Raw genomic sequence first — 23,198 nt, forward strand, 5'->3', positions numbered from 1 at the left:
AAATTGAAAATAGTTATATGCAAAAGAAAATATTTTTTATTGTTTTCTGTCCGACTGTTAATTTGTTAAACAGCAAACCAAAAACTAGTAATTTTAGAAAAGTTTGGCAAAAAAGCTACATCTATACTAATAAAAAACTGTTCGAGGTAAATTTCTGTATCTGGATGAAAATTAAAAAATAATAATTATTGGAAACAGCTACTATCATTATTTGAAAATCAAAATATTTAATTTTTTATCATTCGAAAACCACTTCACGGATTTTGATGAAACGTTTGTTAAGTTATTGATTTTATTTAATTAAACTCTATGCTAATATGATTAAATAATGACACCTCAAATGGGGTAAAAAAAAATGTTAAATATGGTTGGAAAATAACTAATTATATCTTTGAAGTTAACCAAGCACAAGAATATATATTAGATACTAATAATAAAAATACGAAAACAACAAACTACAAATTTACCATTTGGCATAATTTCACTCTTAAGTGTTTGAAAAAGTGGTAAATATGTTATTAAAGTAATTAATTATATCTCCGAAGCTGATCAAGCATAAGAAAATATATTAAGTAGGCTAACAATAATTAAATCACCAATAATCAGCCACAATGTTAACATATACCAAAATGGTATCCCTTGGGGGGAAAACATGGGTAAAGAATATATCTCCGAATGAAATCAAGTATAATAATAGATATTGAGTATCAATAATAAACAAACGAAAACTACTGACCACAAATTTATCATTTCACGAAATTCAACCCCTAAGGTGTGAAAAAGGTGTAAACATGTTGTAAGATAAATCTCCAAAGCTAATCAACCATTAGAAAAGATACTGAGCACCAATTAAAACATGCGAGGAAATACAAACACTAATTATACCATTTTGCGGGATTCAACCCTAGGTGTGAAAAAAAAAGTAAGTATAGTTTAAAACTAACAATGAACATTTCCTATGGAATAAGAACTTGAGGTAAGAAACTAAGAAAACAACTTGTATATAGAATTAAGTAGTGAACTGGAGATCACTCGCTAGACCCATCACTGGCGTCCATGAAGGAAGTGATTCAGAGGTGCTGGGACAGAAAACCGTGACTCTCATTCTATTTGCGTGACTCGCCAGAAAGCACAGTTCTTTTATTTCATTAGATACACTGTCACTTAAAAAAAACTTAATTTTGGCAGATTATTATTTGAACATTTGTTTGCCTGATGCCTGTTCAAATCACCACACATTTAAAACTCGTTCCCTAACAAGGATCCCAATCCAAAATACCCTCGCAGTGTAAGCCAATGTGCATCCAAACGACAAGTTCATCGATGCCCACGTTCCTTGTGCCGGTTTTCCAGCAACCGTAGACGTCGGAAAGTGCTGGAGTGCCTCCCGGAGCTCAACAGGTTGGATTCAGCGAGGTGCGTGACGGCGTGACAAGGGTTGTTGGCTCGCGTGACCCGAAAGGTGGGATCTCGAGACGTTGCGCTTCGCGGCTCAGTTAATTCTGCGCACTCCCGCAGCGAGCGCTGTGAGCGGTGCTGACGCACTTCTTTGTTTACATTTTTAAACAAAAAATACTCAATTATACGTACATATTTAATCTTTACAAGTATTTATTTTTTAACGTACAAGTGAAATCACGAATATTTAATTACCTACTACATAATTACCATGAATTCTTTATTTTTATCTGTTAATTGCACGAGACAAGCTGATTGCATTAGTTGTCCGTTCTCCCGCTTGTAGCGCTAAACTCACCCGCATTTGTCAACATGATAGTTGCCGGTGTATGTAGATTTGCGGAAAACCTGTTTTTCACTGACTGCAAGTTAGATGCTCGAATAATTCACGTTAATGGGGTCTCTCACTCATCCATCTCGTCCGTCCGTCATTCGTCTTTGCGTCAACAAACCGAGCGATTCACAATGATACGCGCGTCCGTCAAATTATTTTTTCCACTTGGATGCTGCCAACTGACTAGAAAAGGCTTCAGTTTTTGAGAAAATTTATCTTGTAAAAGGTTCATTATTTTGAGGATCATGTTCGCTTAGCTCTTATAAATCATAAAACCATTATTTTTCGCTCTAATTTTATTTTAATATATTTTCGAATTACCAAACATTTTTAGTTTCACTTTTGTATCCTGTTAAATTTCTGTTACAAACATCAAACTTAACGCACGTTTCAAGCATAACGTATAAGTAACTAAACAAATAAACACACTAAAAATATTTTTTATTAAATAAAGTTTTTCAGACATTTTTGAGGTTAGAATTCCATCCGTAAACATTACAAAATATTATAAAAAAATGTTTCAGGCAAACGTTCTAGATAAAAATTATAAAATTTAACAATTTGTACGAATTCGATGTTATTCGTACGAAGAGAGTTTTATTTTTTTCATCTACCTTTGTTTGTTCAACCCCTTGCAGTTATGGTTGGTCTTATAAAAAACTTATTCAGACAAAATATTTTGGTATTACTCCTACAAGTTACAATATGTTCAAAAGGATTTAAAAATTTTTATATTATGTGAGTTACAAAAAATTTTCTGTTATTCAAATAAACTTCCCCATTTCTATCCATTTAGTTGAATATTGCCCACTAACGAAGTCAACCGAGATTTTCCACTACTAGATTTTATGTACCGTGCCCACAAATTTGTGATTATATATATATATATAATGTGTGTGTGTAAACCTTTGAACTGACGATGGTTTTAGGGTCTATGGACAATGAAAAGAAAAACTATAGAAACATTTTCCGAAAGTCGCACCGTGGTACCAGCTATAATAGTTAGAATTTTTTTTTGAAATCAACAATAAAACGCGGCAGGTTCTGATTTTAAGGTCCCTGTCATTAATGTACCAAGCTGTTTGCAAGCACAGTAAGGACGCATAACATAGAGCTTAAGTAAATGTTCTGGCTTGCCGAAAAGTGTTTGTTATTCTTAAGCTGGAGTCACAATTCCACGACGAAAACGACGCGACAAACTTGACAAACCGCCGTGCATCGCTCCAGCACGACAGATTCAATGGCGTGGGGTCACAATACCACGACAACATTAACCCTATGATTTCTAATTTGGCTATCGGCATCCAAAGCCAAATTCTTCCATTAGATACAGTATGCGCTATAAACAGCGTAGAAAATAAATAGTTTATATTGTATCAGTTATAGTTTTTTTTTCTGATTTAGCCTATGTAGTCCTTCAACCTAATGTCATACAGAATAAATACCATGAGCCTGAACTTTATTAATTAAAAGTTATTTCTTAATTTCTTAAATTAAATCTTCACTATTCTAAAATGACTTCACTGACCATCTGACCATAAAAACGATTAGGTATATCCGTTTATATGAACAGATGAAGGCAAGCTAATAAAATATTAAAGTGTACCCACACGTAAAAACAATTTTCTTTTTTTTTTCAGCATAGCTAAAAATTTAACAAGAAGGTCAATTATTTTTAATTTTTTGTTCTGTAAGGAGTCCTTCCCGTTTTTCCGTTTTGCTTTCTGCCGGGCAGCACGAATACGGCAAAATTATAAAAAGAACCTATTTCTTGATGGGCCGTAACGGCGCGTATTTCGTCGGGGTGACGTCACTGTGACCAGCGGCGCAACAACAAGGGGAAGGGGGGTGGCAAGGGTATTTTGCCCCCCCCCCCCTCTGAAACTTTGAAGTGGGGGCAAACGGGGGAAAAGAAAGTGCTGTGTAATAAATTTTTAGATAATAAAACTGCTTAAATAGCACCATTTTCCACCTTGAAAATACAAAAATTTTTCGGGGGAGGGACCTCCCCCCCCCCACCCCGGTTTCAATAGTGGGGATCGATGATTCTTTATAAAAAGGTATATTCCCCCCCCCCCTTTTGGAAATTTAGTTGTTGTGCCCCTGACTGTGACCTTGTATTTCATCGGCTACCGAGCGTTTTGGGCCTGTCGTGGCTCTGCGGCTCCAGCTAGTGCACACCGTGTGTGGGCCTGCGTACCTGTGTGCGCCGGGTGGCGGCCCGTCAACAGCGCCGCGCGTGATGGCGTGCAGATGGGCATCACGTAGTAGTTGTGCAGGATCACCCCGCTGTAGGCCAGCGCGTCGATGTTGGGCGTCATGATCTGGTTGGAGCCGTGGAAGCTCACGTCGTTCCAGCCCTGCGTCACACCACACCACGCCACACCGCACCGTCACACGGGGCCCGAGCGTCTGCCGGCAGAGTTCACACTGGGTCCTCGGAGGGCAGTTTGGTCTCGTCAGTCGGAACTTAAGAGGCCACTCCAGTGTTTCAGGGGCACTACGCAACCCGCGTTTAACCTCATAACATTCAATGCTATTTTCATTTTGCTTATAACTAATTAACTAATATAGATTTAGAAATGATGCTTGCTTGATATGTAAGACAACGATGCTCTTATCAAAGCCCCTTTCTTCAAAAACGTGCATAAATTATGGTTTAATACTAATCTTTACTAATATGCATAAATGTACTGTCTAGGTACAGGAATCCGCCATAGTTTCTATGAATATCGAGCTGTCTGGACCAGTGACCAACTCTTTGCTTTTAGAGTTTCATTATTCGTTTCAGATTCCTTTACTGTTTGTTCCAACAGCGTACTCGCCGAGCAAGGCGGGCTACAGTGTGACGTAATAATTTCGTTTTGGAGGCCACGGGCTATATATCTTCCGGAATTTACGTGCTTTTTTTAAAACTCCGCATGCAAATGATGGGATGATTCATTACTGTAGACAATGTCTCAATAATTCTCCTTACTTCCTAATTAAAACAACAAATGTCGTCTTAGACTACCTCCTCCCTGGGATTATAAAAAATATATTGCATTTCACGTACTCTAAATAAAAGTAGGCGAGTTTTTCAGTACATGCACAATATTTGTAACATCTGACCTCGGTAACGAGCACATTCACGTGTTCTCATTTTGCAACTACACTTATAATACGAAATTTGAACTCGATATTTAACGTAGCATTCTTAAAAATAATGTCGAGCATGATACATGTAAGAAAATTGATATCTTGACGCGAATCACACGTAGTTTCCTCACCCAGCGCTAGAATTAGTTGTCGGAGCAGCCACGTCGACTGTTAAATCATTATATTTGTAGAGAAAAATATTTAACTATTTAACTAAACGGCTTCGATAAAAGCAAAATAATTTTGAAAAAATTATAAACCCCGGTTTTGGAACAGAATCTCGACAAGAAATGTAATTAAAATACTGCCCATCTTGTTAAAATCCATTAAACAGTTACAACTATAAAGTTTCCCTTTGGCTTTGTGAACTTTGTCTCGTGCCATCCGTCACAGATGGCCACCATGGTTACACATTTCCGTTACAATCGAATTCCTTTCCGTTCACGAAATTACTCATATCAAATGCTGTATACCGAGAGCTAAGAATTTTGTTAACATGTAAAAAAAACTGCCGCGTAGTACGATATACTCGTGGAAAAGTTTTGAGTAACCGAACTACATGCGGTAACTAAATAAAATTAAAAAATTTTGATCTCATTTTTCTGGAGAACCTTAGAAAAAGCTTGAGAAACTAAACTGTGGCTACAATCACTCAATACAGAAAACCGTTCAGTTTATTCAGGTAAACTGACACACACTAAGTGAGTGTGGGGTACTTGAGTGAAGGAACAACCTTAAGCTTACAAGGAAAAATTTAGAAATCTATGCACAGCGTGACAAATAAGTTCATCCTTGATCATTCCCTTTCTTTGAAGTATGTTCAGCTGCTCCGACATTTCTGCCCACGCAGCGGTTCATGCAGGTGACGACTTGGGCTCTACATACGGACACTCCGAGATAAGGTCCTGTTTTTGCTGGGAACTAAACCCAAGTCCGAGCTGTAAGTAACTGTAAGTTCACCCCGTCAACCCGCATGGGCACAAGCGGGAATCCAGCTCTCCGAATAGTAAGCCGTTAAAACTACTGCAATTCAGTGACACATCTCTGGTCCGCAGTTGATTTTACAGTCTTGTGTGCAGAAAAACACGCTTTTTTAAAAAAAAATAATAGTGGATATTTACAAAAAAATTTGTTGTCTGTAAAGTCGGTTTACGGACGATAGTTTAACGTGACAACGTCATAACAAAACATTGATGAAATGATTGCATACTTTTATGAATAAAATTGAATCTTTTTATTGAATTGTCACTATTTTGTATGAATACAAAGGAGGAGTGAAATGAAATCTAAAATTTCATTGATAAATTTACTTTTATTTGCACTCATTAATTCAAATATGTTTATTACTTTAATGAAGATATTATTTTAACTATAACTTTCATACATGTTTGCTATTTAACTTCTTCCAATCGGTGTTATTCTGTTAAGGATAGCACGATGATAAGAAAAGTAGGAAACGAATGGGGAGTGTTTCAAGTTTAATGTGCCTCGAAAAAGTCAAATCGAAGGTTGTCCAAATCGAGTGGAAGAGAGATAGATGTGGCGCAAGCGTACAATGAGCGTAACGGGACACAGCGTAACGGGACAATGTGCGTAACGGGATAATTTTTCGTGCGTGAAGCCGGCGTTCATCGATTTATTAGACGTCACGTCATAAAATATGAACATACCACTCACATAAGTTGTAACTAACATACGCAGACTTTGTTTGCCTGAAGGAAAGAAATCGTGTTAATTATTCTGTTAAACTAAGGAATTTATTCATTAAAACATAGAGAGTTTTTGTCTCAATGTTATTTTCTGGAATTTATAAAAAAAAATATATTTAAATTGGCAAGAAGTATTGCAAACATCTTGCTGCGCCAAAGCATGTGTTGTGGTAGCTTGTTCGCGTGACGAGGTCTCCAGAGGTGCGGACGCAGCGCTCGCAACAGCAGTCATGCCGAAAGGTGAAGTCGATCTGACCAGACACTCGTCGTGTGAAGTTGGCGCTCTAGCCCGCTTCTGCCGCGTAACACGTTCTTTACTCATCTAGAACTTCGGAAACGAGACACGATGTAACTGCCAGACCAGTCACCAACATACAAAATATGAAATAAATTAAACGTTTCAAAACTTGTCACACAGTAATATTTTTTTTTAATTTTATTTTGCGCTTAAATATTATACGAATGCAGTTTTGGTTTAAACTCTGAATTAAGAATATGTGTTCCGATGATTACCGGGTAATTTTTACATTTGTTGGCAAAAATTTAATTAATGGATTTTAATTCTACTACACAATTTATGCCTACATATAAATTAATGTATATAATTAAAAATAAATTAAGCTTGATGGTGAAACTAATTAATTCCACGTTCAAATCAATAATAAGTTATCAAGTAAATCTAGAATAAAATCCATATTTATAATTTAATAAACATTATTTTAAATTGTAAGAACAGAACTCAATTTTTTTGCGTTATTGACTTTACATAGTTTAGACATATAGAAAGAAAATCACGTTACATTGTACTTGTAACATGAAGCTTGTATTTCCTTACAAATAAATAATATTTTTACAAATAATTCTTAGTTGGCATGGAAATAAAATATAAAAACAAAAAAATTAATAGCTAAAAATGTCGTGTTACTAGGCTAATTTTGTGTAAAATTCATACAAATGCAAAGCATTGGTGGATTGGGAATACAAAAAAATATATACTCAACATCACGAGATGTGACTTTTGAGTCGAGATCGACCTGTCAATATTTTTATGTTGACGTGAAGTGGCAGCTCACTATAAGGAACGGAAAGTCGTCACCTTGTACGAACAGTTAGGTAGTCTAATTTAATCTTCCGTAGATGTATATTGCCTACTTATTGTTTTAGTGGAAACACGTCAACTTCATCACAGTAGAAGGAATTGCATGAACGATGTTGCGTCACCGGCCTTGGTGCTAAGGGGCCTTCATAATAGCAGGAGCACCAGCTGTAGAGTTGGCAACACCGCCCACAAGAGCTGACTGAGCACACGCGCGACCGGCTGAAAGTGCAGCCCGACATTCATGGAAGTGTACTCAGAGCTCTGCGGTGGGAGTGAGTGGACAGACCGCTCCACCTATAGTTTGTCCCACGCTTAGATTGCAGCAGAGCCAATGTTCCCTACTGGTTCCAGATCTATATTTCCCGCCTTCTTAATATTAAAGATTTAATTTTATACGTGATGAATAATTTTACTTGGTTTTATTTTTTTTAGTTTTATTAACTATCGGTTTTTTAGACCATAAAGTATTACAGATGTTATATACATTCTGAAAGAAAAAATATAAATTCTAAACACTAATTATTATTAACAGCAGGAACTATTGGTAACAGTCGGCCACTATTAATAACGAGACATTCTATTAATTATGTACAATGGTCGCACAGAGCGGAAAATTTTTCATATTAAATGACTTAAAAAAATTTGATGGCCCAAACGATTGAAACTCAATTGGCGTCTTTAAGTTATGCTTTCGTTAAAGTAAGAATTGGATGTTATCAGATAATGCTGTTGATGTAATTTAAAAAGAAAATGTATTTTAAAATTCTAATTCCATATTTTTACTTTTAACAAAAATGTTTTTAATATTTCTTTAAAATATTTTATTGAAGTTACACTTATTTAGGCACGTTATGAAAAAATTGACGAGGGATAATTTTCACGATGTGCGTGCACAATGCAAAGAAATGTTTACAGAATGAAAAATAAAGGCATACGGTACATAAAAATAAAAATATATGCGAGCTTATACTCTAGTGTTTGATATTAAATACCGGTCCATATAATTAAAACATTTATAGTGAATTTTAGTGTTAGAAATTGTGTTTATAAACATTTTGGAGTATATAAGTGAGGTTAGGTTACCTATACTTCTTGAGACGCGTTATGTAAAAAAAAAATTTTAGAATTAATAAATTCAACAGGCGTGCAAAATGCAACATAAATTAAGATGAAAAATACTACATGAAAATAAAAATTATATTTGTGCTTTTAAATAATATACTTTAGAGATCGATGTTGAACACTGGTCCATATAATTAAATCATTTATTTATTTCGAAGTTTAGTAATACAAATTGTGTTTATAAACTTTTTCAAGTGTATTTTTTATGTGAGGTCATGTTTTCGTATGTAAAATTCATTTGCATTATAAATTGCATAATAAAAAATAATAAAAAATAATAAATTTGAATAAAAATTACTCATATTTATTTATTTTAATTTTAGTTAAAATTAATCTTGATTATTTTACAAAATTAAATAAATAATTTTATACACGAATACTGAGTATTAATTTGAATTTTTTCTTAAAATTGGATTACAATTATAATTCATCAAATATATTGATAACATCACTGCAGTAATTATTATTTTATTTATATTAATAATTTACTTTCAAACTTAGAGTTAGTTTCTTTAATATTCTAAGTAAGTATTACTTCAAGCGAGTACAATAATTACACACACCCATTTTTATTATTATTTGTTTTAAACATTATGAAGTTGTGTTTAAACGTTGCGCACGCACCGAAGCAAGGGCAGAGATTCAAGGATGAGACGCGCTGCATGGCTGGAGGGGGAGGGGCGGCACAGCTGGAAGCCCTCACTAGGCTCAGACTGTTTGCTTATCAGACAACACTGCGACACAGTGTGCCGCAAACTGTATTGTCATCATAGCAGTTGCGGGCCTCGTGGTCCGTATGCCAGAACAAAGCATCGAACCAAGGGCCCGCGAAGAGTTCCAGGCCGCGGATTGCCGCCCACTACCTCTTGTTTTAAAATAGAGTTTATGTGTGGATGTCTGTGAAAATATGATGCTGAGTTACTTCTATAGTGTTGTTTAACTTGTATCCTTTGGTGGGGGCGGTCGGGGCTTTAAAAACCTTCCCCCTGCTGGGGGCTATTTGTGGATAAGAAAGTGGGAAGAGAGAGAGAGAGAGAGAGAGAGAGAAAAAAAAAAAAAAAAAAAAAAGGAATGAGCTTTAGAAACGGGTTCGAGTCCCAATGTGAGCAGTTTCAGTCATACTGCCTGCCCGGTGCTCTAGTTGCCAGAGTTAACAGCCTGGATATGCAGAGAGCGTGTATGTGTGTCAGCGTTGAAAGATTGTGTAGTTTTGTCATTTTAGATTTTTTCTTTTCTTTCCCTCCTCCTCCCCTCCCTTTCCCCTTCCCTCTCCCTTCCTTCCTCTTTTCTTTTTCTTTTACTTTTGAGTCTTTCATTTCTGGGCTCTCAGAATGTGGTGATGATGTTGATGATCGGTTTCGGCGCGCGGGAGTGAAAGGCCCAGCCCCTGCTTCCAGGTATGCTTCCCGCTACTGATGTGAATTATTGTGGAGATGAGTGAAGTGACACACTGCACAGGGCGACAGCCCCGCCCAACACGACCCCTGGGAGCTCTCCCCGCGACAGGCCGCCACTCGAGTCCCTCGCACGCTCCAGGAGACCGCCGGCCATGTGGTAGCACAGCCAGTGCTCTGGCTCGCCGCTGTAGCGCACAGACTCGCGGCCGGGTTTCCCGATACGAGAGGTTAGAGTAGGCACCACCGTCCCGCCTCCCCCTGCACTCGTTGCGGTCAATGCCAGAGTCGAGGGTTCGCACACCGGTGACCCCAGATGTTCCTTTCTCGCCTTGCACTACCGGCTTGGAGCCCCCGAGAGAACTCGCGACTGTCGCACCGCGGGCGCGCGCGGGCGCCAGTACAGCCGCGGCGTGTTGAACGCCGCGCCCGCCTGCCCTGCTCGCTCTTCGAGGCACCTTTAACGACTGCGTCCTCTTAGATTTGCCTTTGTCGACCTCCTGTGGCCGCACACTTTTGACCCGCAGTGCGGAGCTCCTCGGGCAGCGTGCACTGAGTCTATTGGCTGTGGAACGATCTGTGGGTCGGTGGTGTTGCGTATCCCCTTCCCTCTCTTTGAGGCGTGAGTGCGGGGTTGGTCCCGGAGTCTGTGGTGCGTGGCTCGACCCCCGCACCGAGTCCCCACGGCCGGGAGCCGTGAGCAGCCAGCGCACGAGTCCCGCCAGTCTCCGTGGTGCGCTCAGGGTGCTGCGAGACGTGGGCGTTTGTAGCTAACGACCTCCTCCGGGTCGTAGCTCCCCAGTTCTCGAATTAGGGCGTTTCTGTGCGCCCTGGCAGTGTTGTAGAATTTTATGTTCCTATTGAGAACCATCTGTGAGATGAGGTGCATGTTTGTAAGTCTGTACAGAGTTCGAATGCGTGTGTATCGATTCATGCCCGTGATGAGTCGCAGGGCTTGGTTTTGTGCGACCTGGAGTCGCTGGATGGTGCGGGTGGCTGCATAACCCCACACCTCGATGGCATAGAGCATTGCGGGCAGGACAACTGCTTTGTATATGCGTACTTTAAGTCTGTCCGGCAGCACTCGGCCCTTCAGTAGTGGGTAGAGTGCTCCTATTCTCTTCTTGCACTCCGCCACTCTACTGGCCACATGGTGCTGCCAGGTCAGGCGGGAATCTAGATTAAGACCCAGATATTTAGCAGTGGGGGCTAGGGGAATGTGTGTTTCAAATAGCTCAAGAGGTAGTGGCGGTTCCGGCCTGCGACGAGTGAAGATGATGGCTTGAGATTTCGAATGCGCCGTCAGCAAGGAGAAGTCGCGGAATCCAGGACGCGCACCTGCCCGGGAGTGGGTCGCCTCCCCTCCTCCCTCCCCCCCCCCCCCCCCCCCCGGCACAGTCTTGAAGACTCGTCAGCACGTTGCGACAGGCGACGTCGTGTTCACGCAAACACCCCGCGCGCCGCGTGGAAGGGACGCGATCCACGCTATACTCGAGACATGATTCACAATCCCGTGTAAACCTTTTTTGACGTGAAACGTCTTCGAAATCACACCGAAACATACGGGTGCCAGAACAGAAATAGATACACTTACGAAAATGTCTATATTATCTCGTCTTAATAATTCCCTGATTCTTAATCTTAGAGACGTAAGTGAGGTGTCCATGTTTAACGTGTTTAAGTAAGGCCCGCTGATAAGTCCTTGAGTTCGCGTCGCGGACGGGTGGGTTTGTAGGGGAGGAGGAACCGCGCGGATTGGTCAAAACCGGCGCTCTCGCCCCTTTCTACTCCATGCAGCTCACGACTCAGACGTGATAGTGCGGTGATTCGCGTGTTTGTGTATAAGAGTTTATTTATATGGATAAATTTAACCATATAAAAAAGTATTAAACTACAATATGTGAGCCTCAGCCCGTGCAAGAGCCAGATGTAAATATAAACCACGCCTAATGTTGTAAAGAGGAGGCTGCGGGCCACGCACAGGCGCCCCAGTGGCAGGCGCCGAGCGAGCGAGACTGTCTCTGGAGCGTCTCACAGCTGTCACCTCGCGACTCCACAAGTACCTCTACCGCTGTTATACCTGCGCCACTGGGCAGACCGAGTGAAGGTAGCACCCACACATATGTAGGTGACGTCTGAAAACTGAGGGATACGTTAATGTCTCATCTTCATTTCAAACCATTACACTAAGAGCGACTCGCTGACACAGACGTTCTATGTTAAACCAACGGCCGTGTGTCCCAATACAGCCCCGCTCATATTTAAAGTTTAGCTTGTATTCAGCCCCTCAATCAGCCTTCCACCAAAACTGGCCTTTCAGTGGGGGATATAAATTACCCCCCCCCCCAACCACCCTGAAGTTATGAAAATAATTCTTGATCTAGGTGAAGGCAATAGTTTAATTTGTGGGGCTTTTGCAGTTGCAATAATTTTTTTTAAAATGTGAGTAGGCCTACCTAAATTTATGTACGTGCATTAGAAGTTACACTACTTTGATATGATTAAATAAAGCAAATACTTAACCCTAGATGGACGAGATAGCACATAATCTGTTATGTTGAAGAGAACCAACTAAGTGGTTATATAATAGACGCCATGTTTGTTTTTTGTCAATTTTCTAGCTAATAAATAATAAGTAAACCTGAAGGAAAAAATAGAGGAAACTGAGTTCACTGGTTTCATCATGAAACAACACAAGTGCCTACTACTAGCTATAGCTTTTATTTCAATGTTACAAATATTTATATAGGCTACTTGTATATTTTAAATAATATTTCTACAGGAACTCTATTGTTCACATGTCTGAGAATAGCCCACATGCTAAGTTGTATATCTTGATTTTGAATACTGCTGGACGAAACGCGTATGCTCATTGGACTTTTACCCTCTTGAATTTCCCTAGCGTAATGCTCGCTCATTTCTTTGCGTTCTGAAATATCACGTGCCACGATTGTTATAACTTCAAGATTCATGCATGGCTCGGCAGTTCATGTCAGGTGCCTCCCTACAAAGACAGCCTAAGCTGGATTCCCGGTGGAGTAAAACCAGGAATTTTATCGAGTCACTCCCGTCTATCAGCAACTGCTCTTTCTCACCTCATAGCCTTCCGCCGTCTGTGATGGTGCCGATCCGGAGAGACGCTGGGCTGGAATTAATTAATTCATTCATTCATTCCCCGCGGGCCGCAATACGGGTGCTAGGAGTCATGGGGAAGAAACTCTAATTTCCGAGACTGAGAACCTAGTTTATTGAAGTAGTTTTGAGCCCACCCGCTAGATTGTAGCTTTCATAATATATTATACTAACATAGCTACATTGATTGTTAGAAGTAATGCGTAAGATATTTTCAGGCAAACAAACCAGTCAAAATAATTCACTTTAATTTGGTAGCCACATATTTTGTGGTGCGGAACAACAGAAATGTTTTGCATTTCCTACTCAAAACAGCAATAAGTGTTTTTCGCCAAATTTAAATAACTTTCACTAAATAATTAGTCGACAAGTAAATAAATTAACATAATACCCTATAACTTTGGATTTGAACCTTCATTCCAAGGGATTTTTTTTTTGCTAGTAGTTGCGGGTCCACCAAACATATAGCGTCACATGCCGCGCAAAACATGGTTTCAGTTTCCAGTGTAGTAGTCGCTCTCGCACATCTCCCTCCTTGATCTTTGCCAGGAGCCTGTGGTCGCCGCGCGTCTTGGGAGGGGGCGGATGTCCGGGGAGCCTTTCACGTGGAATACCTCCCTATTCTATGGCAAGACCGCAGCTAGGGGAAACAAAAAAAATTGGTTGTCTGTTAAGTCGGTTTACGGACGATAGTTTAACGTGACAACGTCATCAAAAACATTGATGAAATTATTGCATACTTTTATGAATAAAATTGAATCATTTTTATTTTAATAAAAAAATAATAAACACTTGAAATTATACTAGTAATCAGATTTTTAAAATGCAAGAATAATTAACCTTTATTGCCGAAATTGTTGTTGAAATAAGCAATGAAAACTACATTAAATTTTCGTTTAAATATAATTATGAACAAGATTTCATATAAATAAACTGTAATCAAATATATAACTTAACCTATTATTACTGCACTCGCCGACAGATGCTACTTTTTTAAATAATAAAAGAATAAATAGTTGAAATTATACTAGTAATCATATTTTTAAAATGCAAGAATAATTAACCTTTATTGCCGATATTGTTGATGTAATAAGCAATCAAAACCACAGATTAAATTTCATCGAGAATATTTTATGTTTTTATGTCTTCCAGTGCTCTAAATTATATGCAATTGTGGCCCCGGGCACGAAATGTTATTTATAATTCATTAATAATAACGCCCATCGCGATAAACAATGGAAAATATGTATTAACGAGTGCCTGGTTCCCGCGGCAGCTGATAGAGAGCACGATTCGTTCGGTTCGCGTCCGTCACCGTAGATAGAAGCACCGTAGGGGAATAATATTATTTCGTTTTTATAATACGATTTTATAACAAATACACCAAACTTATTTATAATGTGTTACAATATTTTTTAAAACATTGTGCAAAAGATCCCTGGTGTAATTTGAATTATTATGTGTAACTGTAAAACACCATTGTTCGTTAAAAACGTATTTGAAAATTCAACATTACTTTTAAATAACTGTACCGATTGTGATTAAAATCGGTGGACGATCGTTAAATTATATTATATTAATAATTCAAACGACGAAATATGACTGAAAAGTCCAATCGAGTGGAAGAGAGATACAGCGCATGCGTACAATGAGCGTAACGGGACACATCCGTAGTGGGACAATGTGCGTTACGGGACACTTTTTCTTGCGTGCAGCCGGCGTTCATCGATTTATTAGACACTGTCACGTCAAAAAAAACATGTCAGCGAGTCTTTCAGTACTTGCCAGAGATGCGTATACATATAACCTCGGTAACGAGCTAACTCGTGTATTCTCGTGTTGCAAATGAACTTATAATATGAAACTTGGGCACGAGTCGAGCTTGATAAGTATACGCAAATTGTGTTTTCAACTACATCTCTTGACGCCAATCACACATTTTTCCGCACCGGCTAGAATTCGATACCGGGACAGCTACGTCGTATATAGAATCGTTTGATTAGCATAGCTAAATCTAAAAAAAAAAAAAATTAAAAATACTAAACCTCGGTGTTGGACCTGATTTTGGGCAAGGAATTTTATCAAAACACTGCCCAACTTGTTGAAATTAATTAAACAGTTAATATGTACCATAAAGTTTCCCTTTGGTTTTGTTAACTTTGATTCTCGCCATCCGCCACAGATGGCAGCACCGTGGTTACACTTTCCCGTTCCATGTATCTTCCGTTCCATTCACAAAATTACTCCTACCACATACCGTATACCGAGAGCTAAGATGTTACACATCAAAAAATTTGCTCTTAAAATGATATTTAAACGCATTCCTATCGCCTTGAGATGTTGCGGAAAAAATTTACACATTACATTAGCACCAAAAAATATATATAACTACACGTAGAAATATCAAACTTCCTCCAAAGATCACGTGCTCTCTGGTGTGGATTATTTTTGATATCGCTTCAGGTTTTTAATTTTTATCTTTATGGTTTTTTTTATTTGGGGGAGGGGGGGAACGAGAAGTTTGAGGTCACCCACATTGCCCCTCCCATAGGTCCGCCACTGGATCCAGAGCATCCCCCTCCCCAACTCCCCACGACAAGACCTTGTTAATTAGCTCACGACGAGTTCCCTGGAGCCCCTTGCGCATTACGCCACTGTGCACGGACACGTGCGATGGACCCTGCCCTGCCTGTAATAACTCATAACCATTGCCCTACATGACGCAGTCACTAACTTGTAACGCTCTGTTTCCGCGAGTTCAACGAAGCGCAGTAATTCTGGCACCCGTCCTGACGCTCGCGTTCAGATAGTTTATGTGTATTCCGGCTGCTGCGCTGCTGTCGGTTTTCATTTCAGTGCAGTGAGTCCTGTTTTCCAGCGGTCTACATTCCACATTTAACATTTTCCTATTCGGTATTCCCGTTAAAACTACGTAGTCGTTCGATAATCCGGCAAAGTTGCTAATGCGGCATGTCCGTGATCCCGACTACTTTATATCGTCAAACACCAATTTTGTAGCACACCTAAAACAACTCTTCAGAATTTCCTTTAGTCCTATTAACAAAAAATAATAATTTCTAGAAACATTTCCAAATTAGGCTATCAGAGTTAATTTGTTAATCACACAATACATTTTTTGTCCCCTTCTATGCTGTGTTTTTACTGTAAAATATTTATTATAACATATTCGCTAATTATTTTGTAAATCACAAAAAAAAATAGGGAATGTAAAATTTTTGGCTTGTGCTTGAACTCTATTCTTGCTGAACGAAGGAGAAGTTCACAAGCTGAAGGAAGTTTAAACAATAAAATAATTACTCAATTACAATGCCTTGAGACAACTGAGATGCAAGGCGATTTTTCCTTCCCCTGAAGGTCTAAAGAAGCCCTCTGTCACTTGCGATTGTCAGAGAGCATCCCGCATCCAAAAAAAAAAATAACTATAATTTACCTAAACAGAATATGTGGCGACATCTGTTGGCAAGAATCAGGACTACCCGCAAAAACTTCACTTGCATGAGAAAAATTAACTCTCGCTAGTGAATGAAGCTATTGTAGCCAGTTATAACGTAGTAGCCATGTAGCCTCGTAGACATTTGGAGCCTTGTACACCCAGAGTCTTGTAGCCTCGTAGTCTTGTTGTCTTGTATTCTAGTAGCCGTTGCAGCCTTTTAAACTCGTAGCCTTGTAGCCATGCAACCTCTTAGATAAGTAGCCTTGTAGCCAGTTGGAGCCTTGTAGACATGTAGACATGTAACCTTGTAGCATCGTAGACATGATGCCTTGTAGCCTTGTAGTCTCGTAGCTTTGTTGACTTTTAACCTCGTTGATTTGTAGTCTCGTATCCATTTAGCCTTGTAGTCTTATAGCCAAAAATGTTTGGAGCTGTTGAAGCCAAATACAGTTGTACCCCTTGAAGACTTGTACCCTTGTAACCTCGTAGTCTCATAGCCTTTTTGCAATTACCAAGGATATAAACAAGGACAGTAATCCTTTGATTCAATCAGTAAATTAATTATTGCTTTTTGATGAATTTTGGACATTTTTTTCTAAATAAATAATTACAGAATTTTAATATATGGTAATATATCATCATCAGCTTGATGGTAGAGTAATTTAAACCTTTTTAGTACTTGGAACCAAATTTATTGAAATTAAAAATTTCAAATTAAAATTGTTTTGCAATGATCAGTATCCAACCAAAGTAATTAATAGATCGAATCAATCTGTTAATAAATAAGTGATATTTTTGATGAATTTTGGAACCTTTCCCAAGTACTAATATTGTGGCAGAGCACTCTGACAGACGACGTAACACTAGTGTTTCTGGTAGCAAGTACTGAAAACAAAGATTTCTGCCTCCAGCAGACAAAAACAAGACTGCGACTATGATGATATTATCCAAAATGGCGGCCTCCAGAAGAAGAATACAAGGTGGATGCTGTGATGTAATAATTAAAGATGGCGGCATCCAGCAGAAGAAAATAAGATGGAGACTATGGTGGTATAATCCAATATGGCGGCATCCAGAACATAAAAAAAATATGTAGACTATGATGTCATAATATAAGATGGTGGTCTTCCAGCAGACGAAAACAAGATGGCTGGCGTGACATCATACCAGCTCGTCGAGAGGTCAGCCGCGAGCGGGAACCAAGAGATCGGAGGTAAGAGACTTACAAGTGTGATAGCGAGGCACGTAGATTGACTTAAGTATATTTTATAGATTTTAACTCGACGGGTGACGGCGTTGACTATTGTGATAAAATGTAGTAAATTGAAGTGGAACTAAAGTTAATGTCAAGACCTTATTTTATAACCTCTCATTCCCTTCAAGTCTCCAAGTAAGAAAGAAGGTAATAAGACATTCAGTAAAGGTAGAAATATAACACATAAAATTGCATTTAAATAATTTTTTTATTAAATTAAACATTTACAGGAATTTTTTGGATAATAACTACGGATTTTTAAGAGGGCGGGTAAAACGTCATAACTTTAAAATGAAGGAATGTTATTTTTTTTAATAAACGTTTTTAGATTTAAAAATTTTTCCTATTTTTTTAATAATAATTACAGATTTTTATGATGGCGGCCTTCACAACAATTTAAAAGATGACTTTACAATTAAAAATGGTTATCTTCAGCTAATGACAAGATGGCGGACAAGACCTCGGCGGATTTAGGGCGGTTATGCGATGGGGAATTTAAGCCGCTATGAGGAATTTTCGGTTTTTTAAATGCAAAATTCTTTTAAGGCATTTAGTATTTAGAATTATTAAATTTTTTGCTGTTTATTCCCTTGAAAATTTAAATTTTTATTCCTCATACTTTTTTAATTTTTTCCGCGTAGGTTTTTTTTTTTTTTTCAAAAATCTAGAAATTGTGGCGAATTTTGGCGAATTTTTGGTAAATTCTGAGGAATGTTTTGGCCGTTTTTGTCAAATTTTTAAGATCAACTGTCCTTTTATAAATCAAAGGTTAAGGTCATTCAAGATGACAGCCGCGACGTCACTACTAAGATAGCGGATCGTCTACTTGCTCCTCACTCCGACTTCAGGAGTAGGAAATGATTTTATGAACTACTCTCAGTGGTATTTCAAACAATAAAGCACATTCTCTTCTGTATGCAGTTTTAAGGGGGCCAAAAATGTCAGGTCCAGTGGCTTCATTCGGTTTCTGGTACGCGGTGGGAAGGAAGGAACTATTATGCAATTCTCTCTACAAAAGTTAAAAAGCTGAAAGAGAGAGTTAAGGCTTGAGTGATTGTCCATGAAATAAGTGTAGGATGCTCTTTTGAAGACTGGGCATTGTCTACAAAGTGCTTCAACCATTCTAAAACCAGATGGGTTATTGGTACGCTTAGGCGTAGAGAAACGCCAAGGCAAAGAATAGGCAGTTGCCAGACCTATCTGTATGACCGTGGTTATTACACATTTCCGTTCCTTGACTTCCGTCGCATTCACGAAATTACTCTCACCAAATGCCGTATTCCGAAAGCTAAGAGGTTACAAAAATTAATAATGTATGCATTTGCTAAAATACAGGGATTTTTATTTTTTTTTTCTTCGCGTTAAAATTAGGAAAAATAAAAGAACCATGAACTGTATTGCTGCTCACGTGATACTGAAACAGTTAAAAGAAGATGGCGAGCAAATCATCCGGCACCAGGATCAATCAGCTAGGGCCGAGGGTACACTTCAGCCTCCGAGACCCCGCCACTGGGTTTCACGCCGGAAAAAAAAAGGGGGGGGGGGGGGTTGCAACTCCGTGAATGTTATTGATTGCCCCCGCGGCACTGCCGTGTTTACATATTTAACCAACAAGACTGCCGCATAACCCTCCCCCCCCCCCCAACTCATTTTATTTTACAAGCGCAACGGGTCACGTCCGAAATGACGTGTTGCATGGCGCTAAAGCGCTCCAAGTGCAAGGACAAAACTACAGCTCCAGTGAAACATATTTGCAAATACAGTACATACATAAAAGAATGGACCAATTATTAATTTTAATAGTATAAACTGTAAGCGTTGCATAGTTTTGGTTCAAGGTCACAATTGCAGAGTAATTTTAACAGTTAATGCTTTTTTTTTTTGTTTTCTCCCTCGCAGCGCTACCTACGCAAAATGGTGATTCCTTGGCGTAAAGCGTTTTGTGTACTGCAACTTGCTAAGAGAGGATCTGTAAGTTCAGTTCAACGTGCGTTTCGTTTGAAGTTTAATTGTTGAAGTCCCTGACAGTTGGATTTGGTGATAATGGTCGAGACGACAGAGCTCTTTTTAGCTGACCTCCATGTTCACCTGACATAACGCCATGCGATTTTTTTTTCCCCTTGGGACTTTAAAAAAAATCGTGTCTACGTTCCGCCGCTACCTAATGATTTGCCTGAGTTGAGACACAAAATTTAAGAGGCAATTGCTTCCATTACTCCGGACTTCCTAAACAAAATGTGAGAAGAATTTTACTTTAGGTTGAATGTGTGCCGTATAACTAAATGTGAATATAGTTAACAATTAATAGATAAACCATGTTACTTTATCTTCAACTTGATGTATTATTTGTTGTGAATAGTCTAAATTAAACTTTTGTAATATACCATTGACACTGTGAGATACTTTTACAGACTCACTTTAGAACTTTTGAAACCAGGTGAAAATCAGTCTAAAAATAGTATTTTTAGTGAGGAATAGAATAAATTTAATCATAAAAATAAAAAAAGTTTTTCACAAGAGTGATTGGCTATACATTTAATTTTTGTCACCTTTTATATTTCTTTTCAATGTGAAAATGACACCATTGAATAAACCACACAGATTTAGCATGTGTGATGAATCATATTAAATCTAGGGCTTGGAAAAATGTTTTCATTACATTACTGATGTAATAAAAGCAACAATAAACTAATTCTGACCTCTTTCAAGGCCCCACTCGGTGGTGCGCTGGTCGGTGTGACTTGCCTCCGACTCTTGGGTCGTGATTTGAGTCCCAGGTTGGACAAGGTTGCTTTGTGTTGAGAAAACTAATGTGAAAATTGATCTGTTCCTGCAACTAACGAATATAAACAATTTTTTAAACTTTTTAAATAGTTTGTCATTAAAAGTCCATCAATTTTTAGTATTTTTACTAGTTTCTTATTTGAATTATCAACTTTCGCCAATTCTTCTGGTATATTCAGTTCAAAATATAAAAACAAATCTAGCCCAAATCCACTATTTCACAAGTTGTGACAGTTAATAATTAATTATTTTTTAGCTAATAATCTCTGTCTCATCTCATTCCATGAAGCTAAATCGTGAATGAAAAAAACTATCATCTTTTAAAACAAAAATTTCCGTTTTATGTCTTATAGCACGTCTTACTTAAAACAATTATTTGAGATCGGTGAGTGTCATATATGTATGTATATATATATATTTATATTTATACATACATTACAAAAAAAGGTATTTAGGACACGTGCATAAGTACTCCATATATATGGATTACTTCTGCACGTGTCCTAAAACCTTTTTTTTTGTAATATTTGGCCTAAGTAGAGATGTTCAATAGTGATCAAATTCATTCAAAGCAAAGCAAACAACACGGGATTCAAAATCAATTATTTTCAGTGCGTGAAAAACGTTTAGCATGTAGTCGATTTTGTAATTGAAACAAAATGGCTTTATTCAGAACAAAAGAAAATACCCCGCAAGTATGCTGGCAATGCCCAGGGTACGTTGAAAAAGAAGAGATGAATACAAACTCATTCACTGTCGCGGGAGTTCGCGGTAGAGAGAGTGACAAAAGAGGCTGCTAATGGAGTGACCAGGTTCCAAACCTATGAGAGGAGTTAGTGAGTGTTCATGGAATGATCTGATTCTATTTAAAGTTAAAGCCCGCTTAGTAACTCTGTTCCTCGCTGACTTTTAAAAGCCATCGTCGCTCATCTTTAAATACGTCAGCATATTCATTTATAGGCCTATAGTTTCATATTTTTTAAATTTGTAAATATGTTAAAATAAACAGTAGTTAGAAAATTCTCAGATTTCACACCGGCCTTTTTCTAACAAGTAAAAAGTGCTTGTCTAAGTCTTAGAAGTAAATGTATCCGCCACAAATATAGCAGGATAGCCTTAGGCATACCGAGGATCATCATATATTAAATTACGCTTGTCCTTCGGCTGGAATCGTTAAATATCAGACTTCCCACCACGTGACTACTGAAAATCGGTTGACGAGTAAGAATTGACACATATTCACGGTTGCGATATTTATATTGTCACCTTAATGTTACAAAGAAAATTTTTGTTAATTATTCAGGGATTTTAGTAAATTTCTGGGTATCTTAAAAAAAATCATGGTTACAAATTTAATCAACTTTGAACATGAACTCAACCAGAGTTAGCTGTTAACATAAAAAAACCTTACAAAACTTATGAAAAGTACAGAAAGAAACAGTCTTTATTCTACTACACCTGCATGCTCATCCTCTTCACAACGGAATACAAAATTTGAAAGTCGAGATCCAGCGTAGCGTGTAGAAATAGCCCGTCAAATGAGACCCAATATATGTTCCTAAATCAGTAGATATTCGTTGATTTACTGCAAGGTTACGGTAATAAATGAAGTCCAGATTGATCAATAACAATTCATAAAAATTGAATAGTGCTCCGATCTTTTAGGTAACCAATTGGTATCTTGAAGGTTCATAATGAGTCATTCTAGAAAACCCAAGTATTTCTTCGTGAGATAGGTTTTTAATGGCCTCGTCTAATCTGAGCTCAATTACGATGTGCTGATCATTAGAAAAAAATAACGTGAAAAAAAAATGCTCCAAATACCTTCACGAAAAACATTTAATAAATGACTGAGGATGGATGATTAGTTCTGTTTACAGATTTCATTTTTAAACAGAATTTTTAGAAAGAAAAAGTCTAAAACGCGTGTTTTCAGAATAAGTTAACGACATTAAACTCCTGGTACAGATCCCTGAAATCAAACAAGAGACTTTAATTATACCTTAATATTAATTTCTCAGCAATTAAATTGTAATTGTCTTCGCTCAAATCTCGTAGCTTCCCTACGCACGACGATAGGACTGCGCGCCAGTCCACACTCCAAAACCTTGCGCTTGAGTCGATACCGAGATAAAAGCACCAGTGAGAGGTAAACTTATCACTCCGGTTCACTAACATAAATACATGATGTCCATAAAATAATATTTAAGTTTCAATAGTATATTAAAACAATATAGTTTAGACTATTTACAACATATCATACATCAAATTGAAGTTAAACTAAGTAAGTTTTACTTACAAATGTTCCATAAGTGCACC

General features: G+C 38.1%; 1 protein-coding gene across 1 annotated transcript in view; it reads right to left on the minus strand.

Annotated features, from left to right (window-relative positions):
- LOC134531714 (arylsulfatase B-like) overlaps positions 1-23,198 on the minus strand; it is a 74,031-nt gene that overhangs the window by 44,650 nt on the left and 6,183 nt on the right. Inside the window, exon 2 of the mRNA XM_063367532.1 lies at positions 3,993-4,152. Within this exon, the coding sequence (XP_063223602.1) occupies positions 3,993-4,152 (160 nt within the window). The remainder of the gene's footprint in view (positions 1-3,992; positions 4,153-23,198) is intronic.

The sequence above is a fragment of the Bacillus rossius genome, chromosome 5 (genome assembly GCF_032445375.1).
Source record: "Bacillus rossius redtenbacheri isolate Brsri chromosome 5, Brsri_v3, whole genome shotgun sequence".
Lineage (NCBI taxonomy): Eukaryota > Metazoa > Arthropoda > Insecta > Phasmatodea > Bacillidae > Bacillus > Bacillus rossius.